Raw genomic sequence first — 22,225 nt, 5'->3', positions numbered from 1 at the left:
ATCCAATTAAGTATGCAAGTTATAACCTCAGGGAAGTACAAATGACACAACCTTCTGAGGGTGTGCTTTGCAGTGAAAATTCAAAAGACTAAAATTAATTTAGTTACATTGATATTTTGCCTCATGATTTCAGAGGTTTAACAGTGACTATGCCTCTTGATGTTAATATGTTTGCTGAGGGTTCAATAAATTACAAAAACACGCCTTCCCATTAGTTGGGAGCCCTGTCTTCACGTACCGTATTCCCTTTTCTGTGGTACACAGTATGGAACCAGCCCTTGGCTATGATTTGTTATTTATAAAAAGTACAGAGCACATTGCAATCCTGGGTGATGAAATTGGAATTCTGGCTGAGCTACGGGTCAGCTAAGAAAAAAGGAATCTAAACCCTGATTCTGTCCCAGCTACAAGCTAATACACAGCATGGTGACTAATTAACAATCCTATATTATATACTTAAAAACTTCTAAGAGAGTAGAGTTCAAATGGTATCACCACACACACACACACACACACACACACACACACACACATACACACGCACACACAAATTATAATAATGCGAAGGGATAGAGATGTTGCCTAATCTGATTGTGGTAATCATTTTGCAACATACACATGTATCCAATCATCACACTGTATACCTTAAACTTCCATGTGATATATGCTTTCAGTAGCTCAATCAAGGCAGGGTTAAAAAATTGAATCTGGGGTAAATGACTACAAAGGAGCTTACCAAATTTTGAGTGGTGATTTGGGTTGTATCCCTGGCATGAGGTATACCCTTAGATGCATCAGTAAGTCTGTTAACAGCATAATGAGAAAACGTTGGCAAACTGTTTAAAAATTCCTTGGGGGAAAATATTGGCAATTTCCTACTTGGCATCAATCTGCAATTCAAAAATTATGCATCTGGACAAACTGAGTGCCCACTATGTGCCAGACATAAATATATACAATGGGGCATCTTTCCCAAGGAACACCTCTTCACTGGCAAGTTTACAGTGAGTGTGCAAGTCAGCTATTTATAAATTGGGACACATTTTCCTAAAGAAATAGTTTTTGAAATAGCGGTTAGATTCTCAAGCCAATCCTCAACAGCTAATTTAGTTCATAATAAAGTAGAACTTAACTCCTAATAGAATCCTCAAACCTAACTGCCATTATAGCAGTGATTTTCCACCTTGGCTGCACACATCATACTATAACCACCAAGAAATATATGTGTGTGTGTGTGTGTGTGTGTGTGTGTGTGTGTGTGTGTGTGTATTTTTAGTAAGTATTAATACCCAAACTATACCCTCGGGACAATAAAAGCAGAATCCATCATCAGTGGCAATGGTGAGAAATGGAGCTTGGGAAAGGGTAGAGAGGACAAGACTCGATGCCTCTAAGGAGTGTGGGCTCAGGGCTCTGAGTGGGAAAGGAGGCCAGGACTCCAGGGTGTAGAGGATGGGCTAGGATTTTGTGGCATCGAGGGCTAAAGCAAGAAAAAAATAAATAAAAAATAAATAAAAAAAGAACACCCCAGGAAAAAGAAATTGGATTGTGGATCAGACTTGGATTTGTGGAAATGGATAAAGAAATTGTGGCTCTGATGATGATAAAAGATTCTGACATCAGAAGGTAGTAGAGGGTCTGAATATTCAGGCCTAGGAGTACAAGGATTGGTAATGCAGTTATGAGAAGGAAGCTGGTAAGAACCCCGTAGGTCAGCATCACTCAACACTTGCTTTAGTTCTGTTCATGAGGAAGGAAGGCAGCTACTTTCAACCTACTTTCTTATTTTGGATAAGGCTTTCACAAAATTGTATATCTCTACAAAAACAAAAACAAACAAACAAAACAACAAATCTGTAGTTCTCTTCATCTTCTTGGCCTGATTATAGACCTTAAGACTAAGCAGATGTAAGGAAGAAGGGAAGAGGTGTGGAGGGAATCCAATAAGTGGGCTCCAAAAATAAGAGCAGTTTTGTTTATTTACTGTTGCTATCCAACAGCTTTCAGAGTTCAGCAGCCCTTCTCTTAAAAAAAAAATATATATATATATATATATATATATATATATATATATATAAAATTGATTTTTTAAAGAGAGGAATGGAGTGTTAGAAACATCGATGAGAGAGAAACATCAATCAGCTGTCTCCTGCACACCCCCACCTGCAACCAAGGTACAAGTTCTTCACTGGAATGGAACCTGGGACCTTTCAGTCCGCAGACTGATGCTATATCCACTGAGCGAAACTGGTTTCAGCTCAGCAGCTCTTCTCATCCTTTCTGCAGCACCTTTAGTCAGAAACATGGGCGTGACGTGTTATGAGTAACTGGCGAAAGCACCTAAGCCAGGTAGAGATTCTCTTCAACCACTTTCCTGTGTCCTTCCCATTTTGTTGCTCTGCATGGAGAATCCTGGCCTTCCAGGACTGCTGCAATGAAGGAAAGGCTGTGGAGATTAACCACATTCTCGCCTTTCAATCAGGTGTTCTCAAAAGACATTTCTCAGTTCTACCTTGTATTTCTCCCTGGCATTTTCCAGAGTGTGTTGCCTTATCTCTGCATTCTGGTTCACTCTGTATGGCATTTTGGCTACTCTGGGTCAACAGAATTCCTGGGCTTGAAGAAGAGACACCTGAAAGCGGTCTCTTCTGAGGCAGTGGAAAACTGAAACCGTCCCTGGCCTAGGCTATCTCACCACCTGCCTCCAAGGCTGCTGAGAGCATCTTCACACACTTGTCCTGGACAGACTCCCCTATGAGACAGCAGGGTGCCAGGAGGTCCCTGAGAGGGGCAACACTGAGGGTCTCAGGGCTGGTGGGTGTGTTGGGGGGTCTGTGCTTTCGGTTTGCTGTTGTTTGATCTGAGGGTGGCACTCAGTAGAGACCTTTGATATTAAGCAAATAAAGCATTGACAGAGCAACAACAACAGTTATTTCTTCTGCTTGCAAGAAGGGAGGCGTTGCTATTATCTCCTCTCTGACCAGAGAGATGGTCCTTAAGTGCTGGGATGAATTTCTCTTTTTTGCATTTTGGATACTTCTGATTTTTTTCCTGATGTGAGCAGAACAAATTACTGTGAAAAGCGAAGGTGATGCTCTGGTTCTTCACGTTCCTGGAGGACCTGGTATAGATGTTCTGATACGGAAAAGGTGTGCACAGACGGGCTTCTTCCAGGTATAGATTTACTGCAAGCAACACACACACACACAGGTGCTTTCCCCATAGATTTCCAGCTGAGCTGTGTAGCAATACTATACGGAAGACGTCACCTCCATGAGAGAAATTCTTCTCGCCACTAAGCAAGGCATCTAGCTCAAATGGAAAATCTGGATAGACTTCAAAGGAAGCATTTTCTTTTCTCAAACCCAATGCCATCTCAGGAAGAGAGAGAGAAAATGGAGTTTTTAGGACTGAAATTCCTGGGCAAAAATAAATAACATTCTAGGGAGGCCAACATCTCGTTTAGTAGATGAGATTCCATTAGCTATGACTGTTTCAAGGTCAACTGGCTTCAGATGTTCTGCAGGGTCAGACAGACTCGCCTTTTATAATAGGAATTTGTGGGTGCTGGACCAGAAGAATTAGCTCAGCGCCTGTTTGATACGAGGATGAATACCTGTTGTTTGGCAAAGTTGTCATGCATAAGGTAGTCAGTGAATGTCAGCCTATTGAAAAAATGACAAACAAAGCCTCCTTCTCTAAGTTAGAAATGAAAACTCTCAGTGCCTGAAGACCCATATGTCAGTTTTGTTGTTGATCTTTTCTAATTGAATTATTCTTTGTTAGAGAGCCGATTACAAACAATTTTAATAGATGTGGGAAATGGGAGTGCAGCTTTGCTTTTCCTATTAAAAATAAATATTCCCCTCAACATAATTTATTTCAGGACTTATTGAGCCATATAACTCAGTCAGAAAAGCGATAATAGATTCGGATAGGCAGGGAATGGCAGCAAAACTAGTCTTTCTTAACCAGAGAAGGTCAGAGCTTCTTTGTGTTTTTTAATTTTTCTTTTTCTGTGTAGTCAATTGCTCGGTCTCTGGCCAAGACTGGTTTAATGATGGCCCCAGTGTTACCAGAGACCTTAGCAACACCCTTGGACACCCCATCTCCTTCAATGGGGTGAAATTATCTCAAATCTCTATCTTAAAACCTTGTCAGATTTAGTTGCTTAAAAGTTAGCTTCAAATGTAAATTTCCATTTTGAAAGAGAAACAGAGGCTCAAAAAGTATTATTTGTCAGAAGCAACTTCGAGTCTGATTCTGTGCTAAAACAATTTCTAAAGGAAAAGAGGTTGGCTTAACTCAAGTTCCATTTAACTCAAAATTTAAGGAAAAGTGAGTCCTTTCACTTCTCTTTTAAAAAAGTAATGTGCCAGGAAAAAAAGTGTTTTATCTACTTAGATATACCTGATTAAAATCTTTCTTTTTTGTCTTTATTCAATATTAAGGCAAGTATATGCAGAGGAAATATAAGAGACCTGGAAGAAAAAGCTCAAACTTTCCGTTAATTACCTTTATCAGGTTAGCAGAAAGGACTACTATGCCTTAGGTAGAGAAAGGTGATTAGCATTAAAAAAACTGAAGCTCGAATCAACTTAGGGAGGGCATGATTTCAAGATAAGTTGAAGGGTGAGTTTTGACAGAAGCAACTTTTTAAAGCCTAACTATAAAACCAGGATCCGATCAAATAGTGATTGTTAATAAGCATTAAAGATTAGTTAGAAGCAAAGTCCCTCATTATACCTAGAGTATTTAACAGACTCATTGTGTTGGAAAGGATCTTAGAGGTCAACCAATCCAACTTCAAATCTTTGGTAGCAAGAAACAGACACCTCCTTCCGCTGTCACAAGCCAAAGAGGAGAATTTATGAAAAGGTTACAGAACCTAAGGGCTGGAAGGAAGCCATGCCTGGAAAATGAAGTGGATCTAGGCACTTGATCTTTATTTCAGAACTTTCCCTTTATTTCTTTTAAAGTCAATGCATATTTCCACATCAGTGGTGTAAAGCTATTATTTGAACATGACTGTGGCTGAAATTCTAAAAACTATTTTGAATCCTGAAGTTATAAACATAAAATTTATAAAGTAGTGATAGTCAGCTCGTGCTAAAAAAAAAAAAAAAAAAAAAAAAAAAAAAAAAGCAGCTGCACATTTAGAATCTCTGTAACATGGATTATGTTACTCTAAGTGCAATTACAGAACATGCATGAGAAAAGATCCTAAGCCTGTCTCTGATTCTGCCATAATAATGTTTCCGCAAAGATTTTCTAGGACGCTGACAGTAGAAACAGAGAGAAAAAAATTGAGGTCCTCTAATGGCTGCTCAGTCAGACATGAGGTGCCTTGAACAATACAGAGAATGAAGATGACAAAGAAAGAACTCACTTAAGAACCTGAACTCTCTGGTGTCAGACTGTCCTTGAGCAAGTTCTTTATACCTCTTTGGATTTGTATGATGAAGATTTTAATACTTCCTACAGGATGAGGGTGTTGTGAAGATGAAATGAGATGACCTTTGGGCACAATGTCTAGTTCATGTAAATGTTCTATAAATAATATAAATTATCATTGTTAATCAAAAATTTTATTTAGTTAATTATTTCTGCTTAACAAATTATTCTGAAACTCAAAAGATTACAAGAACATTATTTTCTACTCATTATTTCCTATCTGCTATAGTTGTGCTCGGCTTAGCTGAACTTGGCTCCAGCTTTGGACTCATATCTGCTGGGTGGATTTCCTCACCTCAGGACTCAGATTGAAGGAGCACCCTTACTTAGGATGTGTTGTTCCCATGATGTAGGAAAGGAATGGGACTGCTGTGTCACTGTGTTCACTTCTACTTATGTTCCATCAGTCAAAGCAAGTCATTTGGCCAATCCCAGAATCAATGAGGCAGGAAAGTTACTGCACCAAAAGCAAACCATGTTAGGGAGGGAATGAACAATACAATCCAGCACAGGAAAGTTGAAAGAAAATCTATGGCCATTGATAAAGGAGGAATAAATTGTGATGGAAGGAGACTTGACTTGAGGTGGTGAACACATAATATAAAACACAGATGATGTACTATAAATGTGTACACCTGAAACCTATATAAGTTTATTAACCAAGTAGAGGTCCAGTACACAAAATTTGTGCATGGGAGTTGGGGTATCCCTCAGCCCATCCTGCATCCTCTCCAATCTGGGACATCCCTCTCACAATGCAGGACTGCTGGCTCCCAACTACTCACCTGTCTGCCTTCCTGATTACTCCTAACCACTTCTGCCTGCCAGCCTGATCATCCCCTATCCACTCCCCTGCCAGGCTGATTGATGCCTAACTGCTCCCCTGCCAGCCTGATTGCCCCTAAATGCCCTCCCCTGCAGGCTTTGTCACCCCTAACTGCCCTCCCCTGCAGGCCTGGTCCCCCCAACTTAACCCTCCTCTGCAGGCTTTATCACTCAAAACTGCCCTCTCCTGCTGGCCGTCTTGTGGTGGCCATTACGTGTCCACATGGGGGCAGTCATCTTGTGTGTTAGAGTGATGGTCAATTTGCATATTACTCTCTTATTAGATAGGAAAGAGGCCTGTTGCATGGGTGGAGCCAGTTGGTTTGCCTTGAAGGCTGTCCTGAATCAGGGTGGGGATTCCCTTGGGATATGGGGCAGCCTGGGTGAGGGGTCTGTGGTGGTTGGCCATGCCCTCTGATGACCCGGTATCTGGGATTTATTTATCTTCTATAATTGAAACATTGTAGCCTTGAGTCGGGGTGTGCAGGAAGCTTGGCTTCCTCCATTGCTGGGGAAACACAAACCTCCTGCTTGCTCTGTGGCCACTGCCATTTTTGTTGGATTTATTTATCTTCTATAATTGAAACTTTGTAGCCTTGAGTGGAGTCCAGGGCCAGCTAGGATGTACAGGAAGATTGGCTTCCTCCATTGCTGGGGAAACCCAAGCCTCCTGTTCGCTCTGTGGCTGCAGCCATCTTGGTTAGGTTAATTTGTATACTTGCTCCTGATTGGTTGGTGGGCATGGCTTATGGGTGTAGTGGAGGTACAGTCAATTTGTGTATTACTCTTTTATTAGATAGGATGTCACCCCAATATATATATATATATATATATATATATATATATATATATATGGCCATTGAGACAAGGTTCTCTAGTAGCTTATATGGTCTGAAATTATAACTCATGCTGTCCATAATACTCTATGTCCTCAAAATTATATGCCATTCTTTTTAAAAAGTGGAGATCAAGGGAAGGCAATAGAGTTAGTTAGGGTAGAGGTTGGATGTTAAGGTACATTGATACATACAATTATCATTCATTCTCTCAGAAACTGTTCAAAGTAGAGGCTATGTTGTTTTAGAAGTCATTTAGTTCAGTCTTTCTAGACCTGAAAGGTATTTCAAAGGGCTCTTTAAAGCAGCAATGGTATCTCTTTTTATTTCCATTAATCAAAAAAACAACAAACAAAAAACCTCAGTAAATTAAATGTCTTTTGTAGAAGCTGTTTCCCTTTTAAATAAAGCATGTTGAGAGCCTCCAGGTGTGTACTGAGAAAGCTGGCTTGGTGATAGGAGAATATTAGATGCATTTGCTCATGACTTGTAACTTAGTTTATAACACAGATGACACTACTGGGTGCTCCATTAGCATCACACATTTTTAAATTGCTTTTATTCTTACTCATATTTGTTTACATTTGTTCTCAATTCTGAATTAATGAGGAATTTAATGAGAAAGTAAAAACATAATTCTTCCAATTTTCCCCTAGATACTTTCCTCCAGATTCATAAATTTCCACCATCTGAAAAAAACTAATTATATAGAACATCAAGATATCTCTAATATTTCAAAACATAACGTAAGGAAGAAAATAAATCAGTGTTACTTATGCATCCTGTCTCTTACCAATAATCTATTATGGAAATAACACTCATTATGCTCTGAGATCCGTCCATGTTTGAGGACATATGAGAACTATTCTGTTTTCCCATTATTCTCAACCCTCAATTCAATTGCACAGGCCATTCCCTCTGCCTGCAAGATGCTCATGCTCTTTTTCTTATCATTTAAGAAAAATGCTAAAAAAAAAAAAAAAAAAAAAAAAAGCTCAGCTCTTACTTTCTAATAGGGAAGGAATTACCTTCCCCAGTTCCCTCCAGCTGTGTCTGTTGCTCTTCCCTCAGTATCCCCATAGCACTTGCAGGGAATTACCTCCTTGATAGACCTATTTTTTGAAAATAGTCATTGAATCTGTCTTCTCCACTTGACCCTGAGTTCACAGCAGGGGTAACACGTTATTTTCAGTGCCTGGCACAATGCCTCACACCTACAGTGTACTCAATAAATGTATCTTCAATAAGTGAGAGTAAGAAGAATTGAAGCTTACTAAGGTGAGAAACTGGATAGGGCATGGGGAAAGCACTTAAGGAAGATAGAAGGTTTACCCAAGTAAAGAATGAAAAGACAGAGGCTGAGCTGCACAAGATGTATTTAAGGGCAGCAAATGAACCAACATGACTAGATGAGAGTCTTTGGGATCAGAACTCCTAGAAAACATGGTAGGGCGTTTAGGTTTATGTGGAGAGGGCCTTGAAAGACAACGGTTATCTTAGGCTGCTCAGGCTGCCATAATAAAATACTATGAGCTGAGTGGCTTAACAATAGAAATTTATGTCTCACAGTTTGGAGGCTGAAAGTCTGAGATTAGAGTGCCAATATGGTTGCTTTCTGGTGAGCACTCTTCCTGGCTTGTAGCCTTCTTGCTGTGTCTGACATGGTGGGAAGAGAGACATCTCTGGCATCTGTTTCTCTTCATATAAGGGCACTCACACCATCAGGAGGCCCTCACCCTTATGACATCAAATAAAGCTAATTACCTTATGACATTATATAAAGCTAATGTCCAAAAGCCCCATTTCTGAACACCATCACATTGTGGGTTAGGGTTTAAATATATGCATTTGGAGGAGATACAAGTCAGTCATTACTGAGTGGTTAAGGACTCAGCTCTGCCTTAATAAAGTGGCCCAAAAATATCTCCATCACCCATCCCTGCCATTCCCGAGATTCTATTGTTCATTTAAGAAAGTGAGTGAAATCCCACAAGTTAACATTTCCAATTGAAGGGGCTTTATAGCCCAAGGGCAAGAGTGAAATAACCTTTTAATTTCTGAGATGAATGAACAAAGTAATTTTTGTGAGTAGTGTCTTCTATTTCTATAGTAGTCATAAATCATACCTTGGGGAGCTGTACCATTTTACTTTTAAATGCACATTTTGAAAAGGACACAGTCGGTTCTTATTATGTTCCTTATGTACAATTTCATTGAATTCATCACAATCAGAGTCCTGTTGATTCTATGGCAGGAAAACTATTTATTATATTCACAGTCTGAGAGCCTACTGATCAGCATAGGCATTTCCCATTAGCTGCTCAGAATGGTAGTACAGCCTTCCACTAAAATTCACTAATATTGCTGTCTCCATTTACCCAGGATCCATTTTTGTTGTTGTTGTTATCTTCCAGGCCTGAATTTCTTTCATTTGGCACATTCTTTTAAGACCCACCCTCCAACAGTCTGATGTTTATAGCCATTTGAGTTTATGTCCATTTGCAAATGATTCAAGCCACATTGAGAATTCTGCTGCCTGACTTGCAGAAAGTAGTTGCTGTTTAAAGATTTGCTGCGCATGTCCTATTGATAGATTGTTCAGATATAGGGTGTTAATCTAATGGTCAAACTCCAGAGTATGTTCATACCTCCCAACAATAAATGATATATGAAAATACATGGCTTGGGGACAGCTGAGATTGTTTCCACACTTTGAGCTTTGCTTCCATTAGACTGGTTCACAGTATTAGATTGAATCCCAAGACACTGCTGATAATCATCAGTTGTTTTTCTTACCTACTCCCTTTGTTTAAAAGTATTCTTTCATTATCCATGTGCTTTTGGAACAAATGGGGGAACAAATGTTTTTAATTGAATAATCTATAACCTGTCATGTAGTCCTCTCCCTAGGAAGGTATATGGAAACTTACTTTGCCATTTTTATTTATCTTGCTAGTGGAGTATATTGATGAGTTCCAATAGTGTTAAAACAAGACATGAAATATTGATTAACTTTTTTTTAAAAAAAATTCTCTTTTTTCTCTTAACTATAGCAGATTTCAGAAGGTGCTACCAATATTGTGTTGTCCAATAAGCCTCTATTATTGGAAGGGTCTTGGTCCCTTCTGGGCTTGGATAAGTGATTATTATGCCTTTGAAATGTTAGCTCAGGGTACTCCAGGCCTTGTTTTCATCAGTTCGTGGAAGAAATAAATAAGCAGCTGCAGAACTTAGACTGTAAAGTTTGAGCCAAAGGGCCCCAAAGAAGCCACTCTGTGAAGAGGAGGCAGCCACAGACACTGAGGCTATCTGCTCCTCATACTTGTTCCCACTTGACAGTTTCCTTTTTCCCCATTGCAGGGGAGGCCTTGCCCTTTGTGGGAACTGTGGATAAAGAAAAGCTATATTTTTAAAGTCAGGGATGTCCTCAAGGCAAACTACCCCAAGCCAAGTATAGACACCGGGGAATCAAGAAATCTACTGCCTTCTGAGGACACACATGAGCTTTGAACAGGAGAGAACTTACTACGCAGGACATCCACCACAACAAAGAATTATTTAATCTAAAGTGTCAATAGTGCTGAGATTGAGAAGCCCTGGTGAAGAAAAAGTGCTGTTATTTTGACCATCGAAGGATGAGCTTCTTAAATTCAGAACCCAAGTCATTGTGCTAATTGTGTTTAATAATTAGAACAGAATCCTGTGAATAGATAGGCTCAATCTATGTAATCCAGTTTTCTTTTGAAGAGTGACCATTTCACTTTCCTCAATTCCCCCCCTAAAATTATCCAAAAGGGATTCCAGGATGGTGTGGCTCAATGACTGAGCATCACCTATGAACCCTGCAGGAGGTCATGGTAAGATTCCCAGTCAGGGCACGTGTCTAGATTGGTGGTTAGATTCCCAGTAGGGGGTATGTAGGAATTAGCCAATCAACATTCCTTTCACATCAATGTTTCTATAATTTTCCCTTTCTCTTTCAAATCAATTGTTTAAAAAAGGAAAAAGTTCCCCCTTACCAGGAAATAGGTTTAAAAAAAAATGCTTCACAATATGTTTCCATAAATGAGAAGATGAGAAAGCATGCTCACAAACAGGCAAATGAGGGATGCCAGTAGGCCAAAATGTTGAGACTGGTGTAAACAAGGATAGCTTGACAGACCAGGAATCCCTGTGGACATGTGATGGCCTTTAGACATCAAGGAATGGGGGTAAACATCAAGGGGCAAGTAGCTTATATTTTATTGTTAATAAACTGGATGAAAGATTGTATTTTAAATGTTATGCCTTCAAGCATATGCTACATCTAGGTGTTGACAGCATCATTTTTCCAAGAGATGAGCAAGTAAATTTAAGTAGTTTCCAAATGGTAAGTATCTTGATTACCGAGGAGCAGTGGGATGCAAAACTTGGCCGGTGGAAATAAAATGATTGATAGCTTCCTCTCATATTCCTGCTTTTATTTTTTCAACTGCACGGCTCATTATTCTTCTGCATTAATTTAAGCTTTCCTATTGTACTGAATTAAGGACTTAAATTCTCTTAACACCCCTATGGGACTCTTGATTGTTTATTTGTAGATGACAATAATGGTTTTTATCGATCCTCCAATGTGGGAGGTATAAAAAGGGCTATGGCTGATGGCCAGCTGGTACATAGTTAGTGCTGCACACATGAGTGACAAATTACAAGACCATATTTGGCCCCAGAGGACACCCTTTTAGAATTTTTTAAGGCATCTGATAATTATCACCAGGGTTCTCCAAGCTGAAAAACATAAACAATTTCTTATACATCAGCTGGAGTCATTTTTGTTGTTGTTTTTATTGAACCTCCTAAAGTCTGCTTGGGTATAATTTATACTTCCTCATTTCTAGTATGCCCACATAGCAGGAGAATTTGGGGACAGTGCAGCTACAGGTATTCCCAGAGCCAGTGCCATCTGGCCAGTGCAGTCCCTTAAGGACTGGGATCACTAGTGCACTTACTGGGAAGAATTCCTGAATTAATTTAGCAGTTGTTATTATTCCACTGCAAGCATCATTATGTGGTCATTGACTCCAAATAATTTCAGAAAAAAAACTACTTTGATAGCCCTTACATGTGCTTTGGGTAGGAAACCTCCCACAGTTTCTCATCCTAAAGTTATCAGAGGCACCGGGGAAAGACAATGTAACTACTTAATTAAGAGCTGTTTATAGGACAGGACACTGGGGCAGAATGAGCCTCCCCAGGCTGAATCACATGCAACACAGCTCGCTGGAAGAGATTTGGGGTTAATTATTTGATCTGTCTCCTCGGGAACAGAATAAATCAGATTAGACTTAAATATGGTAAACATTTTCTTATTATGTGGTGAAATGGAAAGATCTTTGACCAGGTACTAAACTCTGAGATTCCCGATCTTCTTTCCTATGGTACAAAGATGACATGCAGAGAAACGACTTGGGCAGTGTACCCTAGTTATCCTTTCAGGGTTTAGAAAATTCACTGTTGAACCAGCAGAAATGACTATTTGGGGTGGACAGAATGAGCAGGAAAGCACATTTTGCAAAGCAGAGGACCATATGCCACACAAAAGATTTCCTCTTCATCATGGAGCTATAATGTTATCTTGGTTCTTGACTGTTAGCGACTCCAAGAAACAACACACATAAAAATAAAATTATTTTTTTTCTCATTTAGATTATTTTATCTCTCACTCAAAGTAAGCTCTCCCCTCAACATTTTGGTCCAGTTGTGTATTTGGTGTTGAGGTAAACATAGAGCGGCTCCCTCCAAAAGTTGTGACGGAAGCCACCACCATTGCAAGGTAAAAACTTCTTATAAAAATATACACTCCAAATAGTTAGTAGCATGCCCATCACACAAGTGGGCATTAAATGTGATCTTACTGATGGATGTTTTTGTTAATAATTATACATCCAACATGCTTGGAGCATGATACCTTCAAATGCTTAAAGATGAAAGCAGATTGTCTGTGGAAGGTGATAATCACAGGATCATTTGATTTCCAAACTGGAAGAAACCTTAGATATGACTTAGTTCAACCACCTCATTTTGAAGACAAGGAAACTAAGATGATCCAAAAGGCTATAAAAACTGTCTAAAGCCTCTCATTCTGGTAGTGGCAGAGCTGGGATATGGAAACAGGTAGCCTCACTCTCAATTCTTTGCTGCACTGGGAGCGACCTCTGTGCTGCACTGGGAGCGACCCCTGCGCTGCACTGGGAAGCAACTCAGAAGGAACACATGGGCTTGCATTGTGTTGCACTGTATTTGATAAACTGTTTCAACATGTGTGCCTCCCCAGCTGGGTCACAGGCTCTGGAAGAAAATAGGCTTTGCAACTTCTAGTATAGCCAGTGACACATAATAGGATCCCAATAAATTTTTGTTGAAAAAATTAAGAAATGGGTGAATAATGGTTTTTCTCATCATACACAAACAAATGCTATAATTTTTAGTGATCTCTACTATTGCTTGGTCAACCAGGTAAGGAAGAAGGATAGAGAGGATGGAGAGGTAGAAAGTCATATAAGACAAGAAGAGGAAAAGGGGCCATACAAGTCAGTGGGAATAATAACCAGAAAAAGGCAGTACATAGACATAATTTCTAGATCCAATTTGAGAGCTTTTTGCAGGACTCTTGCCTCTTCTGATCTCTCCCCATTTTCAAATAAGGATGTTTTAAACAGATGGTGCTTTAAGCAGTTCCCATAGCTGCTGCTCCTCCTAAGACTGCAGAGCTCAGGATTGACTGCAGGTCCCACTGCACAAGCAAAGTTACCCTATGTGCACTTCGCCTCCCTGTGCTACATCTTCCCACGCACTTGGCACCCGTTCCTAACCCATGCTGCTGCTACTGTTCCTATGACAAAGGAAAGGGCACACGATTCAGAGTGACCCTGTTTCTGGGATACTTTCCATGTAAAAGACACGCCAGGAGCCACAAAGGAAAGTACTTACACCATGGCATTTCAAATTCAGTGACAAGTCAGTGGAGGGAATGGGTATATATAGATATATGGATATAGATATATAGATATATAGATATATATATATAGATGTATAGATGTATAGATGTGTAGATGTATAGACAGATATATAGATATATAGACATATAGATATATAAATATATAGATATATAGACATATAGACATATAGATATATATACATGTATATGGGCTGAGTTTATCTTTCCTTGCAAATCACCTAAAGTCAATGAAAATAAGGGTTAAAAGATACAATTATCAACCCCACTTTGAGTTTATGTTGCTCCTGAGATTATTGTATGCTGTAAGTAAGTTGACACTAAGCAGTGCCTGCTTAAAAATATATATATCAAAGGATTCAGAGTCCCAATTGCAGCACACTGAAGGCTTGGTAGTGGAGAAATGCATCAGCAATATTGGCCTTCAGTGGGGAGCAGCTACTAGTTGGAGTGCTATGCCTGGAGAGGGGTTCACACTAGGAGAAGAGCTGGCTGAGCTTCCTTAAGCAAAGAGGGCTAGATGCAGGACATTCTGTCTTTTTTAGACATGGTGCCACACAGATGCCCAACAAGCTGGGGTTAGCCAGATGCCCCTCTGGGGAGAGACTTAGGGAAATTGTCCGTCATGTTTTGGGTGGAAGGGGTCACTGTGGCTGAAGACACATATGGAGATCCCACCTGACATCAGACATTCCCTGGGACTCTTTGGAACCTGGCAGACTGCTCCCCCCCCCACACACACACTTAATCAAACCTACTTAAACATCCCAAGCACACTTACATGTTTGTGATTTTTGCCCTTAGCTTTTCCTTTTCCTGAAATACTTTTCTCTCATAGCATCTGTTGAGAAAACGGCATCTGTCACCAAGAATAGACATCCAAGCCCTCTGCCCACTGCCTGTTGGTACCCGAGTTGCAGAGGCAAACACAGCACAAACACTAAGTGGACCAGCACTGCACTCACATAGGGAAGAATCAGAACAAAATCAGCATTAGGGGTGGGCATGGACCCCGAGCGCCAGTCGCTCTCTCCCAGTGGCGAATGCAGGGCCATTGGCCTGCATGCAACCCTTTTGTCCACAGAATGAAGGACCCATCCCCTCTTTTTCAGCAACAGACTTAGCAGTGAGGTCAGCCAGCTGCCACATGATACACACTTAAAAAGAACAAAGATGTGCCCATCAAGCTAAGTGAAATAAATCAGAAAGAGACAGATATCATATATGTCACTCACGTGGAATCTACAAAACAAAATAAATGAACATGCCTAACATATAGGTACAGAGAACAAACTGATGATTGCCAGACAAGAGAGGGTTTAGGGGGATGGGTGAAAAAGGTGAAGGAATTAACAAGTACAAAATAGTCATGATGTAAAGCACAGCATAGGCAATATAGTCCATGGTATTGTATTAGCTATGTGTGAATGTTAGACTTATTGGGGGAGGGGGATAACCTTGAAAGTTAGACTTATTGGGGGAATAACCTTGTAAGTTATATAAATGGCTAATTGCTATGCTACATACCAAACATGTCAAATTCGTGGCCCACAATTAATATTTTTGCAGCACAGCCAATATAATGGTATGTAAGAAATGTTCAAATAAAAATTTTGTAACTTAACTTTTACAATATCCTGTCATACATTATATATATATATATATATATATATATATATATATATATATATGACCCTAATATGCAAATAGACCGAATGCTGGAACAGCCGGACAACTGGTTGCTATGACGTGCACTGACCACCAGGGGGCACACATGGAACATGGCAGGTGTTGGCAGCAGGTGGCAGGCATGGAGCATGATGGATGTTGGCTATGGCAGGATGGTGGAGCAGGTGAGCGGGGGCATCAAGCCAAGACCAGGCACTAGTCACTGTCATCTGGGCAAGTCTCTGGTAGTTACTGAAAATTTTCTGCTCCCACATACCATGGTCCTGTCCAGTGCTCACATCTGCTGCCTGCACCAGACCCGCTCATACCCACCCTCAATCGCTCAGCACCATCAGCAGGTGCAAGTTGCAGCTGCCGGCCCCAGTGGCCCCTCAGGGCTTCTTCATCTTCCCCTGCTCCTGAGGGTCTATTGGAGCCAGCAGCTGCCATTCACACCCACTGCTAGTACCTGAGCTGACAGTCACACCCAGTGCTGGTGCCAGCCCCACTTGTACCCATAGCTGGTGCCTGGCACAGGATCTGATAGCTTAGCATCTTCAGAGAGTATGAATGGCAGCTGCCAAAACCAATTGCCCCTGAGGGCTTCTCCACCTCTCTCTGCTCCTGAGGGGCAATTGGGGCAGCAGCCGCCACTCACACCTGCTGACTGTGCCAGCCCCACTGGCACCTACTTCTGGCTCTGGCCCCAATCCCTCCATGCTGTCAGTGGGTAAGAATGGGGCCAGTGTCATCAGTATGTGGGAGTGATGGCAGTGGGAGCAGGGCTACTGGCAGACAGGGAACTGGAGGCTGTAGTGGGACAGGAGGTAGAGACATGGAAGTTGGGCCAAGACCTGCCCCTGTGCTCACCACAACCTCGTGGCTCACAGTTCCTTTCAAGGTGCATGAATTCGTGCACTGGGCTCCTAGTCCTATATAATAAAAGCCTGGTATGTTACGTGTCTGGCTGTCTGGTCATCCATTCAACCAATCAAAGTGTAATATGGTAATGACATGCTTAGGCTGTTCAACTGTTCGCTATGACCACTGACCACTGGGTGTATTATAGACAGTTCACCAATTAACCAGTTGCTGTGATGTGCACTGACCACCAGGGGCAGTCGCTTCAACCAGTAGGCTAGCTTGCTGCTGGGATATGGCTGATCAGGACTGAGTGAAACAGGCCAGACATGCCCTAGAGCCCTCCTGCAGTTCCTCCCTGGCTGGCTAACCTCCCATATCCCTTCCCAGCCCCAATCATGCACTTGTGGGGTCCTTCAGCCTGGCCTGCACCCTCTCACAATCCAGGACCCCTCAGGGGATGTCAGAGAGCCTGTTTCAGCCAGATCTAAAGGACAGGCTGAGAGTCTGCACTTGTGCACAAATTTGTGCACCATCCTGTAGTTATTAATAATGAAGTACAACGTTCACTAATGACTGGTTACTACGATTGTGTTGCATTCATTTCCCTTACATGCCTTAAGTGCAGGCACTCCATTTCTCTCCACTAATACTAGCAGTGGATATTTTAGCAGCCAATTGCCATGTCATTAGTCTTGTACCGCCTTGTTTGGTGTGCACAACAGGAAATATTTCACTTTTGGAGAACAAGAAAAATAGGTTTATTTGCATTTTGCTTATTAATTTGTGCAGTTATTTAGTGTTTGGTAAGTTAATGTTTAAGAAAAAATACTAATTTTTATTAAAATGCTCTTTTATTTTATGTTAACAATTACCCATTTATTTCAGCCCTTTGTATTCAGCATGTCTCTATCAAAATAAGCCTACATTTCTATGAAAATTGAAGCTTTTGTTTTTTTACGGCCCACATAAACTTAAACCTTGTTTATTCGACCCATGTTAGCTTTTGGGTTTGACATGCTTGCTGTACATTTAAAACGAATATAATATTGAATGTCAACTATAATTGAAAAAAGAAATTTAACTCTGAAAGAGAGGAAGATGGTCTCACACAAGGTGGCAAGTCCGGCACAGGCTGTGAGGATTTCTTATCTTTAGGTAAGGAAGTGTTCCAGGCCCACAGCCCATTCTTATGTGACCAAGAGGTGGTCCAAAGCAACACTCATGAGCTTGTCTTTCCCAATATAGTGCACATGGCTTCTTCCTATTTCCCTAGCCAACCCTCTCCCTCCTTCAAATCTTTGTTCTCATTACCAAAAGAACCTTCCAAGGCCAGTCTTTATAGATTATGCCATAGCCATCTCCAAATCCAGTCCTCTGGTCTCCATGAAGACAAAAGCTTTGGTTATTTTGATAACTGCTGTATCCTCAGCATCTACAATAGTGACGGGCACATAGTAAGTATTCAATAAAAATGCGTCGAAGAGGTGATTAAGAAAAAGTCTGGTCTCATGATGCCTGCCAAGCAGCGAAGGAAAACTTTTCAGAAACTTTCATAGAAGAAGTCATTCGCTCACACTGCATCCAATTTACACTTAGGAACCCAACAAGCCTGAGAGAAGGTGATATGTCCAGGATAGCGGATAGCACTATTATCACTCAGTTCTCATCAGGGCTCCAAGCAACTTGCAGAAAACCTGTCTTCTGATATACAGCACTCATTTATGTCAGACAGAAAATCAAGCAAATTATTTTTCACCCAAAGGGAGCAGGATTATTTGACTTCAAATATTTGCCATATGGCTTCTCTATCATGCAACATAGCTTCTAGGCTCAAGGTAGTCAGAGTGGGAGAACGCCCATAAATTATTCAGAGATAATTCAAAATAAGTGTGAATCTTTGACAGATTGTCAAGTTTCTTGATGCCTTTTCCTGATAACAAAGTGCTACATTTTTTACAGAAAGTGGCTGGTTCCTCATCACACTTATTGTTGCTCTGTGTATGTTTTCTGTGTAGTTTTGTTTCATTTGTTTTTGTCCCCCCCCACAGAGTCCAGTCTGGCTCTTATCTCAGCACTGGGTGGTTTACCTTCATTCTGGCTATGGATGCCTGTTACGGCATTCACGTCTACGGGATGATAAATGACACCTACTGCAAGTAAGATCACAGGAAATTATTTTTATGCATCTCCAATTCTGATATCTTGTCAAAATATCACAATTCATTTTAATACCATAAATCTGGCAAACAGATAAAGCAACAATTATTTCCCAGTATTCCTTGCTGACATGACATTTCATTGTCAGTGCATCGAGCTATGACTTTTAGGAGTGATAAAAAGAAAAATATTTACCATCGCCTAATGTGAAATGTCGGAAGAAACATTTTTCCCTTAATCAGTGGCATATCAGGGACTTGTGGCTTAGAAGTACAGAACAACGTTAGTGGTTATTTAATTTGCAAAGCAAGTTTGTCATTTCTGGTGGGCTAATGACGTGATAGATGGCTATCAGTGGCTATATTTGATCATGAAGGACAAAATATCCTGGAGCCTCGGAGAAGCTAACAGTTTAGCAAGAATGTCTGGAAATAAGAGAATAATCTGCCAGATCCTTATTTAAAATGGTTGTCTTTATCCACATATATCCCCGCTGGTGGGATAGTTCCTACTTAGATAATAAAACAAACCTCCCATGCTTCATCAAGGTAATGAAATATATTTCCCTACCAATACTTGGCACAATATAATTCAGAGAGTGTTTTAATCATATTTTCAAAATGGTAATTAAGCCACAATCTTTGTGATCAAATATTTCTACCCTAACTTAAAGCATATTGGAGCACAGATGAACCAAATATCTTACTCTGAAAAATCACAAAGCTCCTTCAACCTCTGTAAGAACATTGGGCTATGCAAAGCTTGCTTCCATTATGCACCATTTCCTCCTTCAAAGGATAGCTATATGTTTGAATGTAATTGGTGTGGTGTATAAATTTTATTTGATTTATTAAAGCACTAAGGGCCTAGTACATCTTCCTAAAAGCTTTTACACATAATAGTTTTAACTGAGTTCATGGACTAGAATCATGCATAGGTTTGCAAGTATTGTAAATGCAGTTTCTGGGCATATAATGTATTCATATAAAGGAATGCTTCATTCTTCATCTCAATCTTTCTCTCCTTTTTTTTTTCTTTTCTAGGACAGAAGGGTATAGAAAAGTCCCCTACCATTACTATGAACAAGGAAGAGATGAGTGTGATGAATATTTTCTTCATGAACATGCCCCTTATGGAGGCCATAGGTTTATAACTGAAAAGAAGGTGTTTGCTAAATGGGCCAAGAAACACAGGATAGTATTTACACATCCAAACTGGACAGTGTCTTGATATTGGTTTTTCTGATCTTGCCACTCACTTGACATGATGATGTACTGCAACTGTGATGCTAAAGATGCTGTGATGATGCTATTAATGACAACAACAATGATGATCAAAACTCTGTACATTCTCAGATATGGATGATGATTCTGCCAGTAATTTGAACTTGGGATTCCGTGCAGGGTGGTTGTGCTCATTACATTATTTCTTAAGGTTCAACATCCATGTGCACTTTATAATTTAACTGGAATTGCAGTGAAGGCCAGTAACATGATAGCAGTGACCTAAGAAATGAGAAGATTTTTCCTTCAAGTATTTTCCCAGAATTCTTGAACAGTGAGTAGCTTCCAAAAGCCGTGGGATTTGTCCTCATGAGGCAAGGTTATTGATTCTGTGTTCTCTTGAACCTGAGCAGCTATACCATCTTGAAGAATGTTTGATTGTCACACACTGACCCAAGAAATGCTGTCTGAGTACACAATTACTAGGTAGGCTGAGGGCATGGAACAAATCTCTTCCTGATTAACCATTGTCCTACAGCACTTCCTACCAATAGGACTACTTGACTTTCTCAAACACTTAATTCAAAATAGGCCAAGTAGCACATCTGGATGAATTTATATTCTTATTACCCCAATCAATATAATTAAACATGTTACTAGAATGATCTGTATTAATGTTTAATTATTTTTGGTTAAGTCCAAAATATTTCAGATGGCTATTTAACATGTAAGATTTCAGCACTGTAATAACATATACTGTGAAAACATTTCTTTACAAAAACCAAAAGGGTTTACTAACTTTGCTTCAACATTCAAAAACACAAAAATATATGCTTTTAAAATTCACAAAGCAGGGAAAGCAAAGCATATTTTTACATCAATTTGTACCCTACCATACTTCATAATATATATTTATATACTCAAATTTCTATTTTATAGATCCAAGGTGTGTCTCTCCAGAGATTACATTATCATTGCCAAGTGCCAACTGTTAGTCATGGAGAGGAAACGATTGCTTGTATAATATTAAATCTGGCCAGAACTTTTGCCTTCTTGGGGCTTATTTTCCCCAGAGTAGAACAGTTGTTATACCATAATGACAACAGTAATAATGACCATAATGTCCAAAGTGCTCTGTCATTTAGAGTCCTTTCACATATTCTGTTCCATGTGATGCCCATGACCACCCACTGGTCCATTGCCTACATTCTGTATCTCTTTAGCAGATGATCTGTAATCTGTTGATTGTTCTGCTATATTGCTCCCCATGCTAATATTTGAGTAGGATAGCATTTATGTAGACTAGTCAACAGTTGATTTCAGTGCCAAATACAATATATTATATCAGAATTATTTAAAAAAATATCATGAGAATAGTCTTGGCCATAGATTGAAAACATAGGTACTTTTGATTTTTTTTTTTTTTAATGACTCTCTTTAGGTGGGGAAAAGATAAGGAAGCAGGGACAAAGGCGGGGGAGGAGGGTGGGAGTGGGGAATGAAAGCAGAGAAATACAACTTCTTATCCCAGGCTTGAGATGACTGTTCATAATATACTTACTGCTCATTAAGTATTAGAAGGTTTATTTGCTGAGAGGCTGAAACATCTTTGCAAATGATTCAAAAGATAAAAGCCAGGCTTAACTTAAAGGACGTTTTTGGAAACCCCAAGTAATGATGCATTTCACCTCAGGGGCACTTTGCAGGTCTTTACCAGGGCTAAGTCCCATTATTAGTTTTCATTATTATGGGTCATCTTGGGCCAAAGCCTCTTTCTTGGGCCAAAGCCTCTTTCCTGCTCTCTTTTGTCAACTTGATACCCCAGTACTTGTATCCATAACAATGATCAAGTGCCACTTTCATTGTTGAAACTGTTATTGTTGATATTCTTTTGTTGTTTCTGTATGTGATTTTTAGTTCCATGTATGTTAGTTGTTTTGAGCTAATGATGGATAGAAATGCTCACTCCAAGAAAAATAAACAGAACCAAATTTTTAAATTGTAATATGGCTGTTTTTCCCCCATTGTGATACAAAAGTTCCATCCTATATAATAAAAGCTGAATATGCAATGTGTCTGACCATTCAACCATTTACCAGTCACTATCATGTACACTGACTACCAGGGAGCAGATGCTCCTGCCAGTAGGTTAGCTTGCTGCTGGGGTCTGGCCAATCGGGACTGGGAATGACAGGTTAGACACA

At 40.1% G+C, this 22,225-nt stretch overlaps 1 protein-coding gene across 2 annotated transcripts in view; it reads left to right on the top strand.

Annotated features, from left to right (window-relative positions):
- The window catches only part of ST6GALNAC3 (ST6 N-acetylgalactosaminide alpha-2,6-sialyltransferase 3), a 517,876-nt gene extending 495,786 nt beyond the window's left edge, over window positions 1–22,090 (top strand). Inside the window, exons 4-5 of one of the 2 annotated variants that reach the window (XM_036446245.2) lie at window positions 18,690–18,797; window positions 19,842–22,090. In XM_036446245.2, coding sequence (XP_036302138.1) covers window positions 18,690–18,797; window positions 19,842–20,028 — 295 coding nt within the window. In that variant the 3' untranslated portion in view covers window positions 20,029–22,090. The remainder of the gene's footprint in view (window positions 1–18,689; window positions 18,798–19,841) is intronic. The other variant, XM_036446244.2, reaches the window with a different exon arrangement.
- The last annotated feature ends 135 nt before the right edge of the window (window positions 22,091–22,225 follow it).

This window comes from Pipistrellus kuhlii, unplaced genomic scaffold (assembly GCF_014108245.1).
Source record: "Pipistrellus kuhlii isolate mPipKuh1 unplaced genomic scaffold, mPipKuh1.p scaffold_m20_p_2, whole genome shotgun sequence".
NCBI lineage: Eukaryota > Metazoa > Chordata > Mammalia > Chiroptera > Vespertilionidae > Pipistrellus > Pipistrellus kuhlii.
Note: the sequence above shows the minus strand (reverse complement) of the source record. Positions and strands in the feature narration are given on the sequence as shown.